The 21564-nt window shown below is 41.8% G+C and overlaps 2 protein-coding genes across 12 annotated transcripts in view; one reads left to right on the forward strand and one right to left on the reverse strand.

Moving 5' to 3' along the window:
- PRR14L (proline rich 14 like) overlaps positions 1 to 13682 on the reverse strand; it is a 55662-nt gene extending 41980 nt beyond the window's left edge. For 3 of the 4 annotated variants that reach the window (XM_063087278.1, XM_063087277.1, XM_063087275.1), the window contains exons 1-3: positions 13500 to 13629; positions 11786 to 11909; positions 6231 to 6758 (exon numbers count right to left, since the gene is read on the reverse strand). In XM_063087278.1, coding sequence (XP_062943348.1) covers positions 6231 to 6707 — 477 coding nt within the window. In that variant the 5' untranslated portion in view covers positions 6708 to 6758; positions 11786 to 11909; positions 13500 to 13629. Of the gene's footprint in view, positions 1 to 6230; positions 6759 to 11785; positions 11910 to 13499 lie in introns of all 4 variants that reach the window. The other variant, XM_063087276.1, reaches the window with a different exon arrangement.
- A 2754-nt stretch (positions 13683 to 16436) lies between these two features.
- The window catches only part of DEPDC5 (DEP domain containing 5, GATOR1 subcomplex subunit), a 127026-nt gene continuing 121898 nt past the window's right edge, over positions 16437 to 21564 (forward strand). For 7 of the 8 annotated variants that reach the window (XM_063088138.1, XM_063088141.1, XM_063088140.1 and 4 more), the window contains exons 1-4: positions 16492 to 16646; positions 17293 to 17420; positions 20273 to 20360; positions 20734 to 20780. In XM_063088138.1, the coding sequence (XP_062944208.1) occupies positions 17363 to 17420; positions 20273 to 20360; positions 20734 to 20780 (193 nt within the window). In that variant the 5' untranslated portion in view covers positions 16492 to 16646; positions 17293 to 17362. Of the gene's footprint in view, positions 16470 to 16491; positions 16647 to 17292; positions 17421 to 20272; positions 20361 to 20733; positions 20781 to 21564 lie in introns of those variants that run through there. The other variant, XM_063088139.1, reaches the window with a different exon arrangement.

Consider the following 21564-nt stretch of genomic DNA (forward strand, 5'->3'; position numbering starts at 1 on the left):
TTTTTTTTTTTTTAAAAGATGACCGGTAAGGGGATCTTAACCCTTGACTTGGTGTTGTCAGCACCACGCTCAGCCAGTGAGCGAACCAGCCATCCGTATATGGGATCTGAACCCGGGGCCTTGGTGTTATCAGCACCGCACTCTACCGAGTGAGCCACGGGCCGGCCCAAGAAGAGTTTTTATTATGATTATTATTATTGTATTTTTTAATTTTAGATGTTTTTAAACACTTAATTTAGAAATGATTTCAGATATACAAAAATTTTGCAAATATTCTTTTAAAAATTCCCCGTATAGCCTTCATCCAAGCTTCCCCTTTTAACATCTTACACAACCACAGTACAATTATCAATATCAGTAAATTAATACTAATATAATATCAACTAATCTATAGACCTTATTCAAATCTCGTCAAGGGCCCAATAACATCCTTTTTCTGGAACAGGATCCAATCCTGGCTCCTTAAAACTGGTATGAGAGTTCTTCAGGTATTAATTTTTCATGACCTTGACATTTTTTAAGAGAATGTTCCTCAGTTTGGGTTTGTCTGATGTTTCCTTGTGATTAGATTCTAGATATGTATTTTTGGGGCAAAATACCAAAGAAGTGATGCTGGTTCCTCTCAACACATTCTATCGGGAGGCACATGGTGTTGGGATGCCTCATTCCTGGAGAGGCAAACTTAATCATATGGTTCAGCCAGGGTCTGCCAGGTTTCTCCACAGTAAAGTCACTATTTCCACCCTTGAAATTAATAGATATCTTCTGGGGAGATACTTTGAGATTATGTAAATATTTCTGTTTCTCATTCAAACTTTTAGCCACTAGTTTGAACATCCATTGATGGTTCTTGCTTGAGATTATTACTGTGATGGTTGCCAAATGGTGATTTTCTATTTACAACACTCCCTATATATTTATTAATTGGGATTTTATAAGACTTCTCTTTTCTCAATATATATTTGTTTTATATCAGTATGGACTCATGGATATTTGTTTATTTTACAGGTTATAATTCATCACTATGACTTATTTTAAGCTCAACTCACCCAGATTTGGCCATTGGGAATCCCTGCAAGTTGGCCCTGGTGTACTTTTGATATGTTCCCATAATTTTCTGAGCATTTCACCACAAATTATTCCAGACTCACCTTGTTTTTTCCTCTCTTGCCCTGGAACAGCCATTTCTCCAAGGAGTCTAGGCTCCTTTTATTGGAAGATGAGTAGAAACCAAGACCGGGGTATTAGATGTGCTCATTGCTATGAGGTGTCTGTCACTGCTTCTAGACCCCATCTCACACACCCACATTCACATATTTCTATATCTATCTGTATATATTAATAACTCTAAGCTCATACTGGTAGCTAATTTAATTTGACACCACACAGTTCACTGTAGCCTCCCCTCTCCGTCCTTATAATTTCCTTCTCTAAGAGAGAGAAAGCTGGCTCTCATTATCCACAATATGTTTACTTATTTGCTCAGACCTAGAATACACATAACTACTTTGTTTAAGAATTGCTAACGAGCTGGCTGGTTAGGTCAGTTGGTTAGAGCATGGGGTTATAACACCAAGGTCAAGGGTTCGGATCCCTGTACTGGCCAGGTGCAAAAAAAAAAAAGGAATTGCTAAGTCAATTGCCCCTGTGAAAAACAAATTCACTAAATTTTTTTTGTTCTTCTTTGGCATTAGTTTTAAGAGTATATAGTCAAAATACTGTTTCCCCAAGTTACTTGGACTACCCACCTCCCATGTAATTTTGTTATTTGTAACAGTTAGATTCATTTGTTACAGTTTGTTTTTAATTTTGGGATCCCCCCCTTTACATTCTAGTTGTCTAATTAGTTATTTAAGTTATTCAAGTATCAAGTCAGAACTATACAAAAAGATGCACTTACAGAAGCATCACTTTCTCCCATCCCTTCTATCTCATTCCCATTCCCCATTTTCCCCATTCTTTCCACCCTGCTCCCAAGTAATCAAACTCAGTAGATTCTAGTTTATCCTTACTGTGTGTACATTTGTGTGGGTTTTATACAAATGAGGGGACACTTGTATACATGCTTATTTCCCCTTTTTTCTTGCATGAAAGGAAGGACACTATAGATATTCATTTGCATTCTACTTTTTTCAGTAACGGTATAACCTAGTTTGCAGAAAAAGGTCAACATACCAGGCTTGACTGCTATCCTCAGAAAGGCCTGTTTATAAATTTGGCCTTGGCTAGAGTCTGGGAATTAAATTTCAGGAGAGTTTCCACCATTCCCTAAATGATAGCAGTGGTTCACTGTGCCTAAAAAATAATGTGGTTTATGCTGAACATTTGCTTTCCTCTGAGTCTAGAATTTTAGTATGTGCCAGGCAGAGGAAGCCCACATGACTAGACCCCAGTAAAAACCCTGGGCACCTAATCTCTAACAAGCTTCCATTGTAGACCACACTTCACATGTGTCATCACAATTTGTTCCTGGAACAGGTTAAGTTTCTAGTGACCCCATTAGAAGAGGACTCTTAGAAGCTTGCACCTTATTTCCTCTTGACTTTGCTCTATGCCCCTTTTCCCTTAGCTGATTTTCTCTATATCCTTTCACTGTAACAAATCTTAACTGTGAGTACAACAAAATGCTGAGTGCTGTGAGTTCTAGTGAATTACAAAACTTTGAAGCGGTCTTGCGGGTCCCTGACACACCTGGAAATCCATATCAATACATGGAGATCCTCCTCATTCTTTATTATAGCTGCATAGTACTCCCTGTACGGATATACCATACATTATAGTTTATTCAATCTCTCTCCAATAAATGGACATTTAAGTCGTTTCCAATATTTTGCAATTACAAACCGCTACAAAGTATTTTCATACCATTGAAAAGTGCATCTTCAGGATAGATTCTTTTTTTTTTTTTTTTAAAAGATGACGGGCCGAGCCCGTGGCGCACTCGGGAGAGTGTGGCACTGGGAGTGCGGCGACACTCCCGCCGCGGGTTCGGATCCTATATGGGAATGGCCGGTGCACTCACTGGCTGAGTGCCGGTCACGAAAAAGACAAAAAAAAAAAAAAAAAAAAAGATGACCAGTAAGGGGATCTTAACCCTTGATTTGGTGTTGTCAGCACCACGCTTTCCCAAGTGAGCTAACTGGCCATCCCTATATAGGGATCTGAACCCGTGGCCTTGGTGTTATCAGCACAACTCTGCCCCAAGTGAGCCACAGGCCAGCCCAGGATAGATTCTTAGAAACCAGAGTGCTGGATCAATAGGTCAGGGCATATGTAGTTTTAAGTACTGCCAAATTCTTCTTCAGAAAGGTTATGTTGGTTTACATTCCCACCAGTGATGTATGAAAATAGGCGTGTCTTCATAGCCTTGCTAAACAGATGTGTTGTCATATTTTTTCATTTTCACCAATCTGATAGGTAAAAAGTGGTATCTCAGTTTGTTTAACTTTGCATTTCTCTATATTAGAGTGAGGCTGATCATCTCTTCACATGTTTAAGCAACACTCTCTCTCTCTCTCTCTCTCTCTCTCTCACACACACACACACACACACACACACACACACACACACACACACACACACAGAATGATATCAAGTCTTTTCCCTGTTTTTCTATTGGGTTTTAGTTCTTCATTCATCAATTCAATAGTTGTTTATATATTAGAAATATAAGTCCTTTCTGTGATATATGTCGCAAATATGTTTTCTCAATTTGTCAGTTGTCTTTTGACTGTGTGGTGTTTTGTCAATCTCTAAGAAGAGTTCTATCTTGAGGTCCAAGCAGGTCCAGAGTCTGCAAATCTTCTAAAATGGTATGCAAATGGTATGTCAGCTTTTCTGAAAGGTCGTACTGTTTGTTCAGATTTCCAAAGAGTCCTGTGACCTGAGAGCAATGAGGAGCTAACGCTGCCCCACGTCTTTCACTGAGCCTAACTGTGCCCAACAGGACCACTTCTGCTGGATAGTCCTCCAACTTCTAGAAGGCTTCTTGCATTTTTCTTGACTGTTTTCTTTCATAAGTCAGACACCCAGGAACCCAGCCTCCAATGGCGTGTTTTTAGGTTGTGTCATTTGTGTGAATTCTTAATCATGAATGCAATCCTGGTTTTCTATACACAGGGAACAGAGTATGATACTCTAGCTATAGCCTAACCAGTATAAAACAGAGCACAACCACCACCTCTCAGCCCAGGTAACACATTTCTGTTAATGACATTAGAGCAAATTGTCTTTTCTTCGTAGTCATACCACAAAGTCAATTCTAACTGATGTGTTAAAACCTGTAGGTCTTCTGTCTCCCCATAAGTATTTCTGCCTTTTTTACTTGCAAAGTTCACTTTTTGGAACCAAGTACAAAATCTTACATTTATGTCTATAAAATTTCATTTTGTTTTATACAATTCAAAATAGCATTTATCTCTGGTGGAGCTGGAAGAAAAGGGATGATTTAAAAAAAGAACAGGGAGATAGTAATCCAGTTCTTAGATGGATGGGTATGGATGGGTGTGTGTGGGTGTGGGTGTGTGTGGGTGTGGGTGTGTGTGTGCGTGCGTGTGTGTGCGTGCTGGTACTTGAAAAAGTTCACTGAAAAATAGAATTAAGGGCCGGCCCGTGGCTCACTCGGGAAAGTGCGGTGCTGCTGACACCAAGGCCACGGGGTCGGGTCCTCTATAGGGATGGCCGGTTAGCTCACTGGCTGAGCATGGTACTGACAACACCAAGCCAAGTGTTAAGATCCCCTTACCGGTCATCTTTAAAAAAAAAAGAAAAGTAGAATTAAAAGATAATACAAATCTTTCCATGAACTTTTTGAAGTCCCCTCTTATACATATATGCATGTATGCTGTATCCATTTTACTTCACATTTAAAATTTTTTTTATACTTTATATTTTAAGGGTAAGTCATCACAGCATAAACTTTGATATCATGTTCAAGTATTACTTACTGCTTCATTCATTTGTAATTACAGTCGATGTATAAAGCCTACAAACAACAATCAATTACCTTGTATCTTGTGTAAAGAAATAATGTATTTATCAGGTGGGAATGGAGCCTAGCCCAGGAAGCCCAGAGAATATGAGTTTATTAGTGGGTCTACAGCAAGGGTCAGCACACTACAACCCACAGGCCAGCCACCTGTGCTTATAAATAAAATTTCGTTGGAATATATTTATGTATTGCCTATGCCTGCTTTTATGTTACAATGATAGAGCTGAGTGGTTGCAACAGAAACCATATGGCCTACAAAGCCTAAAATATTTACTATATTGTCCTTTACAGAAAGTTTGCTGACCACTGGCCTAGGGCACCATCCAGAGGAGAGAATAAGTTTTCTAGTCCACTTGGCAGATATATTCCTTTAGTGATTTGAGCCTATCAGGCTATTATAGCTCTTAACCATTGTTTTCACCTAACTAATCCCTCTTACTTTAATTTCAAACTCACAGACTGAAATTTGATTTCCAATGTAGGCTTGTCTACAGAGAGAAGACATACTGACCACCAGTGTGTGACCATATCTATTAAGTAATGAGTCCACTTCTCACTGTGTATTAATTAAAGAACTGGCTTTCTGATTTATATGTTAGTCTCTCATGAAGCAGGTTAGTATGAGTCAGTCCTTTGGAGACCATCATCTCTGATATACTGAAAGATAAAAGTCAAGTTTCTGGACCTGCAAAGCTAAGGACCAGCTCCTGAAATACAGAGATCCCTCTAGGGTATCCATCATATGAAGCCCTACCTGTGTCAACAGCCTCCCTCAAAGATTTCTCTGTGACACTTCACCCTAATAATGACACTACCAAAACTTAAAGATTGAGTACACATCATTTCTTCGTTTTGTTTTGTTTTTTTGGTGGCTGGCCAGTAAGAAATCCGAACTCTTGACTTTGGTGTTATAACACCTACACATCATTTCTTAACATCAGATGCAGATGTACCATATGATTTTCACAAAGAGACTCAACATTCCATATACAGTAGCTGCTTCAGACAAGTGACTTTTTTTTTTTTTTTACTAAACACTTCCTCTCTTCAAGTGTCTGATATGACACAAATGTTTTAAAAGATCATCAAAAGAAAATTAACATCAAAATCAACATTTTGGAAATGTTTCAAGAATAAATCAAAAGCAACCTGTCAGCATCTGTATTTTATCATGAGAAGTTTTACTCTGGAAAGCTGTCATTCACACTCAACTCATCTGAATCCCGATTTCCTTTCTTACCTGACTTGGGCAGACCTTTTCTTCAGCAGCTGTGGAATGCTGACATGGGTCTTCCTTTGTTTCCTCACAGGGGTCTCTTATAACTTCCACCTGGTCCCCTTGATCTCTGAAGACCTTCAGTTCCATGCTCTTGGTTTTCTTTTCCCTATCCAAGATCCCGAAAGCCATACAACCTCCTGCTGTGGGGTCCAGTAGCCCACACTGCCCAGGCTCAACCCCATGATCCACGGTCTCCAAAGTTTCTTCACAACAACTTTCTGCATGAGTCCTCTGCAGCTCCAAGGGCAATGCCCTACTCTGACTTATAAGAGAACTTGAGGCTCCAGGTTTTACATCACCTGGAATTACACTTGGCTCAGAGTCAGCATGAAGCTCTTTGGAGACACTTACTGGGAGTTCAGAGTATAATTCCTGTACCACAGCAGACATGGAGGAATCAAGTGGAACTGGCTGAGTCTCTACTCCAGATGACAACATTAGGGCAGATGTAGGTTATGGAGTCAAGTCTTTTACATTGAACAGTTCACCCTGACACAAATCAAAGCAAGGGATAAAAGTTTAAAACCTTGACAGTGTAGAAGAAAGCTGTCTCAGTTCAAACCAGTTAAAATAAGGAAAATAAATTCAACTTCAAATGCCAGTATTATCTGGCACCAAACACTTCTCCTTAGTAGACTGTGAATTTATGGATAAAAAAATACTTTAACCTTTAGTAAGTATCTGTCCAATCTCAATTCAAATGCTGCCTTATGAACAATTCTCTATTTAAACATGAACGGCCAGCAAATGTAGATGAGGGTAAGACATGCCTATACATCCTAGTATAGACCTAACATAAATTAGAAAATGAAAAAATGGTTTTCCATTTGTTTTCAGGGCATGTACCTTACCCATTTTGTTCACTACTACATCCCCACTGCCTGGAATAGATGCTTGACACACAGTAGGTACTCAGTAAATACTTGTTGAATGAATATACACTGAGGCACTCTGAAGAAATTTGATACATTTTGCCGCTTTGAAGGAGGATATGGAGGAAATGGAACTCCACTCCTTTACTGCTTACTAAATATCTGAACTATTCTCTACCCAGGCTAGCACAAGACAATACCAAGCCAGCTCTTTAGCATTTAGCAGAATCTTTCTTGACTTTTATCCTGCATCTTGAGATCCTGAGATTCTCCAAATGCTTTCACAGTCACCACTCACTCGATTCTCACAACCCTGTGAGCTAATTAGGGCAGCTATCATCTTTCCATTATAGACTGTAACACCACACCTGAAGAGGTTAAAAGTGACCTGCCTAAAATATCACATAGTTACCAGAGAGGAAGAGGGGGTATACCCAGAGGGCTTCTACCATGTTGATGTTTCATTTCTTGAACTGGACGGTGGAAACAGAGGTTATTTGCTAAAATATTTAAATCTAAGTAGTTCATCATTCTATATTATAAAAGTAGTCAAAACACACACATACTCAGGACCAGCGTATCCTGGCTGGTAACTCTTCTATTTTAGTCTACCAAATGTGTGCGGTTTCCACAACAAAATCTGCTTTGACCTAACCAAGGAAAAAATTGTTTAACCAAATAAGATACTTCATGCTTTCATTCTTGATGCCTTCTCTAACCCTAAACAAGAGAGAGAAGATGAGTTTTAAAGAAGGCTCCCAAAAGGTAAAAGGATATAAAGTTATACTACCAACTTAAAATACAGAAATTAGACGAAATCAGATTGCTGATTCATGACATTTAACTAACACAGGAGGGTTGATTAAAAAAAAACTGAATACAGGGCCGAGCCCGTGGCGCACTCGGGAGAGTGCGGCGCTGGGAGCGTGGCGACGCTCCCGCCATGGGTTCGGATCCTATATAGGAATGGCCGGTGCACTCACTGGCTGAGTGCCGGTCACGAAAAAGACAAAAAAAAAAAAAAAAAAAAAAAATGAAAACAAAAAACTAGCAAGGAGAGAGAAGCTATTGTGTACAAGAGCAGAGTGAGAATCAAATGATATTCTTGATGTGAAAGGCTTTCATAAACAATGCAGAGAGAACTGTATCCCTCTTAGCGTTAGAATTTTCTCTTCCATCCTCTAGCTCCTGGCTTTCTGGGGGCACTTAAGATTTTAGGCTATTTGTGAATGCACATGTGTGTGTGTGTGTGTGTGTGTGCGCGGTAAGCAGAGATGAGGTAAAATTGCTCCCTGAGGCCAAAAATAAGTAGGAAATGCTCGATTTTAATCTGGTTCAGATTCCCTTCCTCAACAATATACACAATCCAGTTTTTGGTTGTCATACCACATACAGATTGGAAGAAAAGGTACAAAAATAAGAAAGGATACTGTAAAAGAGCAGATCTGTTGATTGAGATCAGCTCATTGGGTCTCTCTGCCACCTTGTGCCCGGGAGCTCTTCCCCTGCCTACCACTGAGGTATGGGTATTCTCAAAAGTTAATATTGACTCCTCCCTTTTTAGGCTTCACTTTCTTGATGACCGGCCCTTTTCCTGTAGCCTCTCTGATATAAGGATGACTCAAAACTGTCCTTTTAAACATGGGGTTACCATATGATACAGCTATTCCACTAGTAGGTATATATGCAAAAAACATGTCCACACAGAAACCTGTACACAAATGTTCTCAGCAGCACTACTCACAATAGCTAAAAAGTGGAAACAACCCAAATATCCATCAACTGATGAACGAATAAACAAAATGTGGTATAATCATACAATAAAATATTATTCAGCTATAAAAAGAAATAACTAATGCATGTTACAACATGAACAAACCTTGAAAACATTATGCTAAGTGAAAAAAAGGCAGTCACAGAAGACCACATATTATAAGATCCTATTTGTATAAAATGTCAAGAATAGGCAAATCTATAGAAACAGAAAGATTAGTGGTTGCTTAAGGGTGGGACTGCTGGAAAAGTAGGGAGTTGCTGCCAATGGACACAATTTCTTTTTGGGATAATAAAAATGTTCTAAAATTGACTGTGGTAATGGCTATACAACTCTGTGACTATACCAAAAACCACTGAATTGTACAATTTAAATGGGTGAAATGTATAGTATGTGAATTATATCTTAACAAAGCTGATTTATAAAAAAGGAAACCTGTCCCTGACACCAACCTTTCTCTCAATTTCTGATCTACATTTCACTCATAAGTATGGCACTCCCAAAGTTTAACAGGTCTAAAAGAGAACCCGTTTGATCTGATGAATAATTCAGGCTTTTTATATGCAAACAGCTATGAGAAACAAAAACCAATAAGAGGCCCTTAGTAAATGTACGTGCTTATTCTCAATCCTGTTGCCTCTCTCAGCAATGGCACTGTCATTATTCTAGAGCTCAGACTTGAATCCCCAGACACTACCACATCTGACCTTCCGTTTCCGGGCCGTTCAACCAGCACCTGTAGCCTATAAACTCAGCTCCTGCAGTGTCTCTAAGAAATCCCACTCCTTTCCATCCCCACAGTCCTAGTTCAAGATTTCATTCCAAACATTGCTCCACATAGGGTCATGCACAACCGCACTTTTACTAAACAGATCTTTATCGTAAAGAGTCAATACTGATAATCACACAAAACGGTTCAAAATTTTCCTCAGGGAGAACAGTGCTGTTTCTTTTCTATGCCTGCACCTACATGCAAATTGGCATCGGCGAAAACGGAATTTGAAAGCCTCGGTCATCAAAGATAACTGCCAAACTCCATAAGGCTATCATCTCTTGATACTCTCGTTGGGACAGAATTCTAAAAATTTTCAACCTGTAAAACAACTAGGCACATTGGCTGTGGAAGCAAAACAATCACTCCCTCCCCTTCCTCCTAGTACAATTCTGCATCTCAAATTTCTGAGCAGAATCTGCAGCTGAGTTACCAAGAACAGCTGAACACTGTTCTTGAACAACAACAGCTGGAACCCTCAGAGATGAAGTGGTATTTAGATGCAAGACTAAAGTAGATTAAAATTATTCTCAGCTCACTAGCTCACATCTATCAAAATACTGGTAATGCCACAAGACCAGAACACATTTTTAAGAAGACATTCAAGTTCTTTAAAACTAAATTTCTGAATTCAATGGAGCAATAAAAAATGATGATGTGGAAATATCTCTCTAAATAGAAAGCTGCCCAGGATATTTTATTAAACTAAATAAACATCAGGTCTCTTATTTTGGTAAAATACAATGCACTAGAAAAATGTTTGCAAGAATATAAACCAAATATCAACAATATTACCTTGGGTGATGGGATTACCAATGACTTATCTGTATGACTTTTTTTTAAAAGTGAGTATGTATTACGTTAAAATTTATTCTAACCATTTTTCTCAAGAACAGCAATAAAAAACATCTGCTAAGTTTACTATCCCTTTATCAGTATCTTTTCAACTGTCAGCTCTCTGCCTCAACTATTAAAGTTTTTTACATTACATTAAAGTGTTGTATAAACTTGAAGTAAAAGGAAAGAGTAACACATGCTTATAAAATGTAGACAAGGATTTACAGCTTAATCTTTACTAATGATTTATAACCAACCTGTTGGGTGAGGACACCAGATAATTATCTAGTTTGAGATATAAGCAAAAAATAAATCAGATTTATGCTGGACTCTTCTCAGCTGCTACTGGCTTGTCATCTTTACCATAACACCAATAAGTATTAGACTTTAGGGAATGGACTCATTCCTGGAAAAAAATTACTAATATTTACAGGGAGTGTGCAGTAAAGTTATTTCAATAAAAGAAGAAATTCTTTTGAGTTGAGAGCAATTATCTCACAGTCTTTCTGTTTCAAATGCAGCAGCTCTGCTATGAGCAGTCTAATTGCTGGTCTCCAAGTTAGTAGGCCAGGGTGCCTATTCTGCCTAGAGTGTGTTAAGTAAAAGTTAAGTGAACTTTCCTGGGATTGTTTTTCACATGTAAAACAAACAAGTTAAACAAAATAATCTCAAAGGGTCCTGCCACCCATAAAAATCCCATGACTCTAAATAATAACTCTTCTATTTCTTTGTTTCAGCAAAGCACACCTGCAGACACCAACAATAGTGGTGCAGTGCTCAGACTAATCCTCTCTGCAAGTACTCAGAGGCCTTTGAGGTAATTTAAGAACACTTTACATACAGAAAAGATAGCTTTTCTCTAGTGTGCCTTCAAGTAATGTGGCAGTATTAATTCCTATCCCACCAAATAACAAAAACATGAAAAAATAAAAAATAAAAAACTATCCCTGAAGGATTAAGATTGTGGTTCTCAATTTCATTAGAATACATTTTATGATACTAAAAACCTGACAAAGTGACAATTTTTTCTTTAGTCATTCAAACACTCCCCAAAACAAAAGTTCTGGAGGTACAAAATTTACAGCAGTAAGAAAAAAATAGGAACAACAACAAAAAAAACCAATCAAACAAAGAAAACAGCAGAGCAGAAAACCATGTGCCCCAGTAATCCCCAGTCTGAAGGTCTCCCTTTAATTCCAATGCAAAGGGGCTGTTAATAACACTGGGCGCTGCCATGTTTGTGTCAAGGAACAATACTCACAATAACGATCAGGCCCTCAGAAGTTCACAACACTCCTTTCACCTTGAGAAAGGGGCTTTCATTTCCAATGATTCAGACACTGTAGTCAATCCCTCCATGAGGGAATTCGGAGAAGGGGCCTTTTCTTGAGGGACAGAGAAAAAAGAGTCTTTTAACAAGATTTCAAGACAAACTGAAAGTGAGGCAGGGAAGTCCATATACTAAACAGTGCCCAGCTCTTCAACATGGTGTGTGCAGGAAATCTCAAAAGCCTCATGCAGTTTCCCTTTTCCTCCCTTTCTTAGTATGCAGAAAAAGGATCCCTCTGTCTCCACATGGGGAGTGAAACAGTGAAAACGCTCCTGATTTCTACTGACAAAGACTCCCTGCATAAAAGATTTTCATCTCTTTCAAAGGAAGAGGAGGAAAAAAACCATCTGCGCCACTCTAGACATGCAGAAGGAAATAGTCCTCTCTTCAAAGGTATAGAGTATTATTTTTCTTGGGAGAGCAAGCAAAAGGAATAAGTTGGAATCGCCCTCTTTTGAAGGAGGTGGAGGGGGTGTTGATAGAAGGAAGATTTTTTGTCACTAGCACAAACAAGTAGGGGGAGTGGGAGAGGACATCTCTAAATAGTCAGGAAAAAGCGATAACTTCTATGGACAAAGGAAAGGCTGGCTTCTGGCATCCCTCCCTCTTAAAGAGTACAGACCTGTTTCCCAAAGCTAAGTCTTTTTTTCTGATTTTTTCGGTGAGGCCCTCTGTTAATTTGGGCAGTAGATATGGTAGGATCCAAGGAAAGTGGAAGTGTCTTTCTCCGCGGGTGTTGGGGGGGGGGGTGTCTTCCTTTACTGTGAGAAAAGTGAGTTGAACACTTGCTATGGGGGTGGGAGGACACATGCGCAGAAAAAAACTTCTCTGTGCAAGATATTAGTTTTTTGTTTTTTGTAAAAAACAAGTTACAGTTACAGCAATAACATACCAAAAACTTACTAAGTACCAAGCATTTACACAAATTCTCCCTTAGCTCTCATGGCAATTCTAGGAAGAGTACCCACATTAGAAATGGGCTCACAGAGACTGAGAGAGGTTAAGCAATTAGTCAGGGTCACGAAGATGTTAAGTGGAAGACACAGGCTTGCAGCCATTACACTCCAAAAGCCATGCTCTTAATTGTGCAAGGGAAAGGAGCTCACCGCACACCAACAGAATTAGGGAAGAGAAGCGAGGCTCCCCCTGTGGGCATGACTGGGGTACGGGGAGAAAGGCTGACTTAAAGTAACATGAATTTTGGGTTTTCTTCTTTATACCTTGGGGTAAAGGTAAAAAATAAAACAGGGAAGGTAAGTCTATCACAGGGATGGAAGATCCCCTGTGTCACTTTTCGGCAAGTTGAACGTCTGGGGTGTGCTGACCAAAGCGGGGGGAAAGGTCTTGTTTAGGGATTATCCTTTATTCTTCATTAGAATAAGTTCAGAATCCCTCTCTCACACGCTAGGAGTGGGTCTCCCTCTGCTGACAAACGGAGAGCAAAGGAAGAGCGCACGCCCGCGACAAGGGCCTTCCTCCTCCCCGAGAACTTGGGGGTCTCAAGCCATATCGAGGTTAAGCAGAGGCTCTCTCCCACGTCGGAGCTGTAACTCGGAGAAGCCGTTTCTCCCTACCGACGCGGGGCCTGGTCTCCTCCCTCTCCCTGAGTCGCTTCGCCGCCCGCAGCGCAGCCTCCGTTCCTTACCGCTCGCGGATAGGGCGGGGGCCCAGGCTCCCCTTTAGCCAGCACCGCCCAGCGGAGGGTCTCCTCAGGACGGAGTGAGGCAGGAAGGCTACACCGAAGCCTTCCAGCCCGCAGCCTCTTACCCTGAGGGCAGCTCCGCGGCCGGAGCTTGCTCAGCCAGCCCAGCCGCAGCCCGGTCTCCGCCAACTCTACCTGAGCCTACCGAGACGAGAGAGTCTGGGGGCGCTCATGCTGCAACTGCCTCTTCGTCTCTATGGTTCTCCCCCCACCCCCACCCCCCGCATTTCCTCATCCGGGGCCCGAGCCAGCCATGCGGACTCGCCCAAGTCCCACCTCCGCACCGCGCGCGCGCACTCCGAGGAGTGGCTCTTCCCGCACTGGATCTCTCGCCCTCTGCGAGAGCCAGCTTCCCTCAACCCCGTCCCTGCGGCCCGGACTCTTAAAGGGAAACACACTTTTGGCTCTACTGCTGAATCCCGGTGTCCAGTGCCTGTTTCCACCCAGTCCACCATTTTTCTGACCTGGACGTCTGCAGCTCTCGAGGCCTTCCTGCTTCCACTCTGGCAGCTCCAGAGATCTTTTTATAACTGGGATCTGTGTTTTAGGTCACGCCATTCCCCTGTTTCATCTAATCACGTTGACTACTAAATCTAAATGGCACCCCTGCCTCCAGTTGATTACGGAACCTTGTGTTAATTTCTTCATAGCTTTAACACTAGCTGAAACAACCGTGTTTTATCTGTTTATTGACTCATTTATTATCTGTCCCCTCCCACCCTTGTCTGCTTTGTTCATCACTCTATGCTCAGCACCTAGTGCAGTATCGGGCGCAAAAGTAGACACTCGGGGCCGGCCCGTGGCTCACTCGGGAGAGTGCAGTGCTGATAACACAAAGGCCACGGGGTCGGATCCTATATAGGGATGGCCGGTTCGCTCACTGGTTGAGTGTGGTGCTGACAACACCAAGCCAAGGGTTGAGATCCCCTTACCGGTCATCTTTAAAAAAAAAAAAAAAACTGAGGTTTTTGTTTTTGTTTTTATTATCTAAAACTGGTCAAGGTTTTCACGCAGTGGGTTGGGGGCGGAGCCGGAACTGGAACCTGGACCTCTGGCCAGAGAAGATAACCCCTAGACTGGGCATCTAAAGACCTGCCTTGGTTCTACAATTGCTGTGTTACAAGCAACTACACGTTGCCTGTTTTTAGCTGTGCAGCCTTGCACAAGATACTTCACTTTTCTCAAATTTCTCTGTCAGATGGTAACCAACTGAGCTAACTGGCCATCCCTATATAAGGATCCGAACCCATGGCCTTGATGTTATCAGCACCACACTCTCCCGAGTGAGCCACAGGCTGACCCCTATGACATTTTTTTTTTTTTTGGACCTGTAGGGGGATCGCAACCCTCTGCACGGTGTTGTCTGCACCACGCTCAGCCAGTGAGCGCACTGGCCATCCCTATATAGGATCCGAACCCGCGGCCTCGGCGCTACCAGCACCACACTCTCCTGAGTGAGCCACGGGGCAGGGCCGGCCCCCAAAACCTCAAAGTTTTGAAGGTTTTTTTTTTTTTTTCTTTTTAAATGAGAATTGCCAAATTAAAAAGTTGGCTGGGCAGTTAGCTCAGTTGGTTAGACTGCAGCTTTATAACACCAAGTCACGGGTTCAGATCCACATATCATCCAGCCGCCAAAAAAACCCCCCAAAATATAAGTTTTGCATTTCTAAGATATAACACCAATTATGGACATCTCTTGGAAAAGGCATTCATGCTTAAGGAAGTTCTTGCTTGTTTTGCCACAAGGGTGTCTTGGCCCACTTACAAGTATCCCAGTGGTGTACCACGCTTTTTTCTTTCGACATCGGTAAATTTCCTCAAAACTATAGGAAACTGGTACAGCTATTGTTAAATCTACGAAGAAATTAAAACAAGGCGCTGTAACTGACTGGATGTAGGGGTGTCATTTAGATGTAGTTGTCAGTTTGATTAGTAGGGGAATGGTGTGACCTAAAACACTGATTCCAGTAATAAAAAGATCTCTGGAGCTGCCAGAGTGGAAGCAGGGAGGCCCCGAAGAATTGCAGACGACTAGGTGAGAAATATGGTGAACCGGACCAGGTGGTAACAGGTGGAGCTGGCAACTTGTCAGGAGCCCTTGGTCAGCTATGGCTCTCTCCTTGAGGAAAGATGTACCGACAGATGGGAGTTTAGGCTGAGCCTTGGGTGTGACATGAGGACACTGGTTAAATGTTCCGCTTTCGGAGCAAGTTGCACTAGAAGGGCTCAGGATCCATCCTCGTTTCCATCTGAGGAGTCAGGATCGGTTTCCGCGTCTGTGAAATTCGATGGTATTTGCCAGCTACTAGGAATGCGACGATTGCATAAGGATGTCTGCGAAGCCATGACAGCTATTGTTATTAATAACCAGAGGGGCGCAGAATGTCTTTTGTGGTTTGGAAGGGTTTGAAAAGACTTCCAAAGTGGATACTTCTCAGCAGGGGTCATCGCACTAAATCTCATGTGCTCATCCCCTTGCATTTTACAAAAGTCTCTCAGAAATTGTCTTTTGCGCCTCTCAGTAGCCCTGGGAGACCAGGCTAGTCATTAATCTCGTTTATACACAAGGAAATGGAGTTCAGCGAGATTGGGGGAGACTCGCCCGGGTTTCACCAGCTGGAGAATCACTAAGTCAGAAACGAAGCTCTTGGGCAATGAGCTATTTCGGATCGTCTGCTAGGTAAAGGACTTCCTCCCTTGGGCTGGCGGCCATCCGGCCATGGGCGAGAGAGACGCGGGGATGTGGCCAGAGAGAGAAACCACACGCGACGCCCCGCCCCCGGCGCGATCCCGGATGAGGAAGTGGCGTGGCTACCGAGACGAGGCGTAGGCCGGGCGAGAGCGGCCCAGGGCGCAGGGGCGGGAAGGGGGCGGGCCCCGGGGCGGGGCTCCCGGAGCAGCGCGGGTTCCCAGGTGAGCGCTCCGTGGCCGGCGCGGGGGTGGGGGCCTGCCGGCGCCTGAAGCTTAGAGGCAGAAGCCGCTCGAGCCGTGGGGGCGTAGGCTGGGTGTCTAGAGGAGGCGCGAGGGATCTGGCAAGGGTCTGGCCCTCGGGGCCCCGGCCTGAGGCGGGAAGCGGCTCCAGAGCTGCCGGTGAGTAGAGCTTCCAGCCCCGCACTGGGGCTTGGGGGGTTTGAGAGAGCGAACAGAGGTCCAGGTTCCAATCCCGGCTCCGCCCCCAACCCACTGTGTGACCTTGGACAAGTCTGTCTCCCACTCTGAGCCTCACCTGTGAAATGGAAGCGGGAAGGTCAGCTGAGAGTTGGTACAGATAGAGGTTCGGGGAAGGAAGCACTGCCATCCTCCTATATGTAATCGCCTTGCTGGCGAAACGTGAACGGTGGGAGTGTCTCAGTCTCTGAGTGACATTGGCCAAGTCCCTTGCTCTGGCTCTCAGTTTCCTCTAGTGGACTAACTAACTCTTTAACATTTGGGTGTTACTGATGTAGATGAAGACAAGGTAACGAGTTCCCTATTCACTACAAGTCTTCCCTTTAGGGATATGGTAAAGAGAATATCTTCTCCGAGGTTCGACTTAGACCCTGGCCCGAATTTCCTTTAGTTCCTAGATTCTGTGGTTATTTGTTCTCCATCCTTCCTTGTAATTCGAGAAGTGATTTCATCTAAGTATTGGCGCCACCTCTCAGCTGAGCAACACCAAGTATCTTTGCTGACCTAAAATCAAAAGAGAGATTGCAAGAAAAAGTCTGACATTCTAGCCTTTTTGTTTGTGTTTCAGTGGCAGGCAGGCAGGCAAGATGACTTCTCTGCCCCAAGCTTGGAACAGCTGAAGGAAACAGCAGTACAAGATGAGAACAACAAGGGTCTACAAACTCGTCATCCACAAGAAGGGCTTTGGGGGCAGTGGTCAGTATTGATTGGTCTTTGGAGCATGCTGACTGAGGTTCTTGTGTGTCTTAAATTATACACCTATTCATGTGCCAATCAAGGCTAGACAGGCAACTTAACCTAGTGAAGCAGCAACTGTAATATGGCAAGGAGGGTGGTAGAACCAGGGAGCATAGGCCCCTTCTAAAAGCATTTGCTTTGGATTCTTGTACTGGCCAACCGCCAAAAAAAAAAAAAATAATAATAAAAGCATTTGCATTTGGACTTTTAAGGAACGTCGTGAATGTTGCTGGTTTACCACCCTTCGTTTATTTGTGTTATTTATTTCAAATTTATTATGTATGATTATGTTTCATAAAATTCCACACTGCACTGGTTTGTCAGATAAAAGAAATTAAAATAGTGTTTCAGTTTTTAAATTCAGTGAGAGAGAAGTAGCATAGATGTGCATAGAACAGTTATGATCAAAGCATGAACCTTTGGCTCCTAGGCATAGGAAGAAAGGGCAGGATGCAGCATGTTATCCAGCACTAAACCAGAATCTGTGTACCAGTTTTGCCTCTAACTTTCCCTGTGACTTCAGGCAAGCCCCTAGTTAGCTCTTTAGTTGTAAATTCAAAGACTTTAGAATAGTTTCTCTTAGCACCTTGAGTCCATAAATCTGCAGAATAGGAATGCACTTAATAGTATGATTTTTTTTCTTTTGTAAAGGAATAATTTTCCCTTCTGTCCTCACAACCTTATTTACTTCAGAAATTGGAATTAACAACACAAAAGTCTTTTTAAATTTGTATTTTAGTATGCATCTGCTCCTATGTTATATATGTATAAGCCTCTGGAGGGCAAGGACTGCCAAAAAGGAAAAAAAACGATAGTTTCTATATCATACGGTGTTGTGAAGCTTAAGCAGAGATGATATATGTAAAGCATTTAGCAGAGTAAAAGGTTGGTGCTCAATACATGTAGCCATTATAATTATCAGGACAAGGATATAGAGGCATCACTATATTTAAAACACAATTTCTGCTAAAATGCAGACTTGTTAATACTATACTTTGTATGCTGTTAATGTTGCCTAAATATTTGTGGAGTAGAATTGGTTTTGATTTTTTTTGTGGGGGTAAGAAGGGTAGCTGCTGGCTGGTATAGGGATCCAACCCTGGACCTTGATGTTATCAGCACCATGCTCTAACCAACTGAGTTAACTGGCCAGCCTCTTGTGGAGTACAGTTGATCACAGAAATTACTTTTGGCAGAGAGAAGAATACAAGGATACAGTATATATAGTGTATACAATGTATACAAGTCCACCTTTTCATGTGTACAAGACAAAGATGGCTAGATGTTGTACCAGGCTTCTGTAGGACCATAAAAAATATATAATCAGCAAATATTTACTAGGGGTATACTTGTTTCACACACATAAAGATTATGGATATGACAAGGTCCCTTGTCCCTAAGGAGTTTTCACCTTGATGAGAGACATGCAAAAAGGAAATGATAAAACCAAGCAGAATGAAATATGTGCTCAGGAAGCTTGATTCAGACTATGGAAGTTGAGGGAGGTGCTTCACAGAGATTTGACATAAAACTGTCAATGGAAACATAATACCAAATAAAATTTGGGATTAGGCCTGGCCTGCTAACTCAGTTGGTTAGAGTGTAGTGTTATAACACCAAGGTAAAGGGTGGTTCGGGTCCCTGTACTGGCCAGCCATCCCCATTTCCCTGCAAAAACAAAACAAAACAAAAAAACAATTTGGGGCTAACCCAATGCTTTGCTTTACTAGGCAATGATGAATTTTTGTTGGGTCTGATTATATTTGAAATTTGGGGGCCGAGCCCGTGGCGCATTCGGGAGAGTGCGGTGCTGGGAGCGCAGCGACCCTCCCGCCGCGGGTTCGGATCTTATATAGGAATGGCCGGTGCACTCACTGGCTGAGTGCCGGTCACGAAAAGGACAAAAAAAAAAAAAAAAATTGGCAATACTTATTTGTTATGGTGTTAGCATAATTAAAGGTGATGACTTTCCCTAAAATTAAAACAGCAAAGCAGTCATTCTGTCGTTGTGGTCCTGAGTTTGTAATGATTGAGAGTTCTCCCCACCCCTGGTAGGGCGGGCAGAGGTAGTTAAACATATGAAACCATGTCCTCCCTATATTTTAAGGGTCCCACTGGACCCTAATGTGAACTGATATCTGAAGTTTTTTCTTTATCAGGTGCTGCCCTCCAAAGTTCTAGCCATTTTATTTGGCTTGATTTTTATGACATGTAAGAGGTGGTGAGCTTTTGGTAGAAGGAACCCGGGACTAGTAATCAGTCCTGACTGTACTGTTACTAGCTATGTACTCTTAGGCAAGTCACTTTATCTCCAAGGTTATTTCCTTATTCCTTTTAGTTCCACAGATTTATTGTGAGGGGTCACATCATGACAGGTTTTGGGAAGTTCTTTGAACACAGTATAAACATAAGGGATTGTGCTATATCTCTGGGACCCAGGCTGTTTTGTTTCTGGTATATGCCAAACATGATATTTGAGGTACTGAAGGGCTGTCCCAGAAGCTTAATTTCCAGAGACCAGGGGCTGCTTTTTCCTTTGGAGTAGTGGGATAGTAGAAAGAGCATAGGCTCTGGAAATAAAAATACCTGAGCCCTGTCCCACTCAGCTACTCTCTAGCTTGGTGTTCCTGTGCAAATCCTTTAATTGTTCTAAACCTTGATTCAAAATGGAATCTCATCTGTGAGATGGGGTAGTAACACCAACCTGATGGGGCTATGAGGACCCAACATGAGAACAACATGAAGATGACAGTGTACCTGTCACCCAAATGAGTGTGTTTTCTACTTGAGATCGCTGCATTGTCTTTCAGATGATGAGCTAGTCGTGAACCCCAAAGTGTTTCCTCACATCAAGCTTGGAGACATTGTAGAGATTGCTCATCCCAGTGATGAATACAGGTGAGCATATCACTAAGATCAAGGGAACTGCGCAGCCTGCTGCTTCTAAATGGTATTTTGTCTAATGGGCTTGAAGGGCAGGATAGCTCTTTGCCTTTGGATGAAAATGCTCATGCCTGCTAGGATTTGAGAAACCAGTAAATATTTTTAAATGCTCTACTCTTTTTGTTTTTAAAGCCAAGATGACAACTCTGTGAAAAATTCTATAACATTTATCCATTTCTTTTCTTTGTTTCTAAGGGACCTTTCTTCTATTGTGCAGATTATAATATACCCAAAGTGATCTGTTTGCTTTTTGTGGGGGGGAGGGGATAGAGAAAGCTGGGGATTTACTGCTTATAGCATCCCACCTCTTTGTTGCTTTCTTTTCCAGCCCTCTGCTTTTGCAGGTCAAATCTCTTAAAGAAGATTTACAGAAAGGTAAGAATTACATCTCTCTTCTTTGAAATTTACTATCTTAGAAACTGTAGGAAACTTCTCTTCATAATCTCAGGGGAAGAGGGCAAGTACTTCTTCTCAAATTGTGGTCCTTCTAAAAAAAATTGTCAGATATCAAAACCAAGGAATCTCATTTGTCAGCATCTTGAGGGCACCAAAGAAACAATCTGTGTTTAGAGTTAGGAGAAAAGTTAATCTGAATATATGAAGCTTTATACTTAACTCCAAAAAAATTGTTGGTAAAGCATGTTTTCCTAAATACTATGTTTTTTCACAAAATATTTGTTAAGTGCCTACTTTGGTACTCTGGGTGAAGAGGGTGAAGAAATGTATTTTGATGATTGCCTAACACATGTGCAAGGCACTGTACTGGGAGCTTTTAGTAATCTATATCCTCCCAACTACTCTTAAATGAGTGAGGAAATCTAGTCTCAGTAAGACTGTTATCTAAGTGGAGCCAAAGTGGCGATTCTGCTTACTTATTCTGGATCCAAATCCTTTTGTTCTTCTAGTGGCTATGCCATTCTGTTCAAGGAACCAAAATGTAATTGATGATAAATAAGATAATTCCTTAAACAGTACTTAAGAAAAAACCCAAAAAACTTTTGGGTTGCTCTAAAGAGCTTTGATGTCAACCACTCATATTCAACAACTTAGTATTTCAATTTGATGGGAAAACATTCTGTGCAACCCAAATCCTAAAAGTTAAGATTTCTGTAAACCTGACTCCTAAGAGTGTCCTTCACTCAATCACCCTAGCTCCTGC

Source organism: Cynocephalus volans, chromosome 2 (genome assembly GCF_027409185.1).
Source record: "Cynocephalus volans isolate mCynVol1 chromosome 2, mCynVol1.pri, whole genome shotgun sequence".
Lineage (NCBI taxonomy): Eukaryota > Metazoa > Chordata > Mammalia > Dermoptera > Cynocephalidae > Cynocephalus > Cynocephalus volans.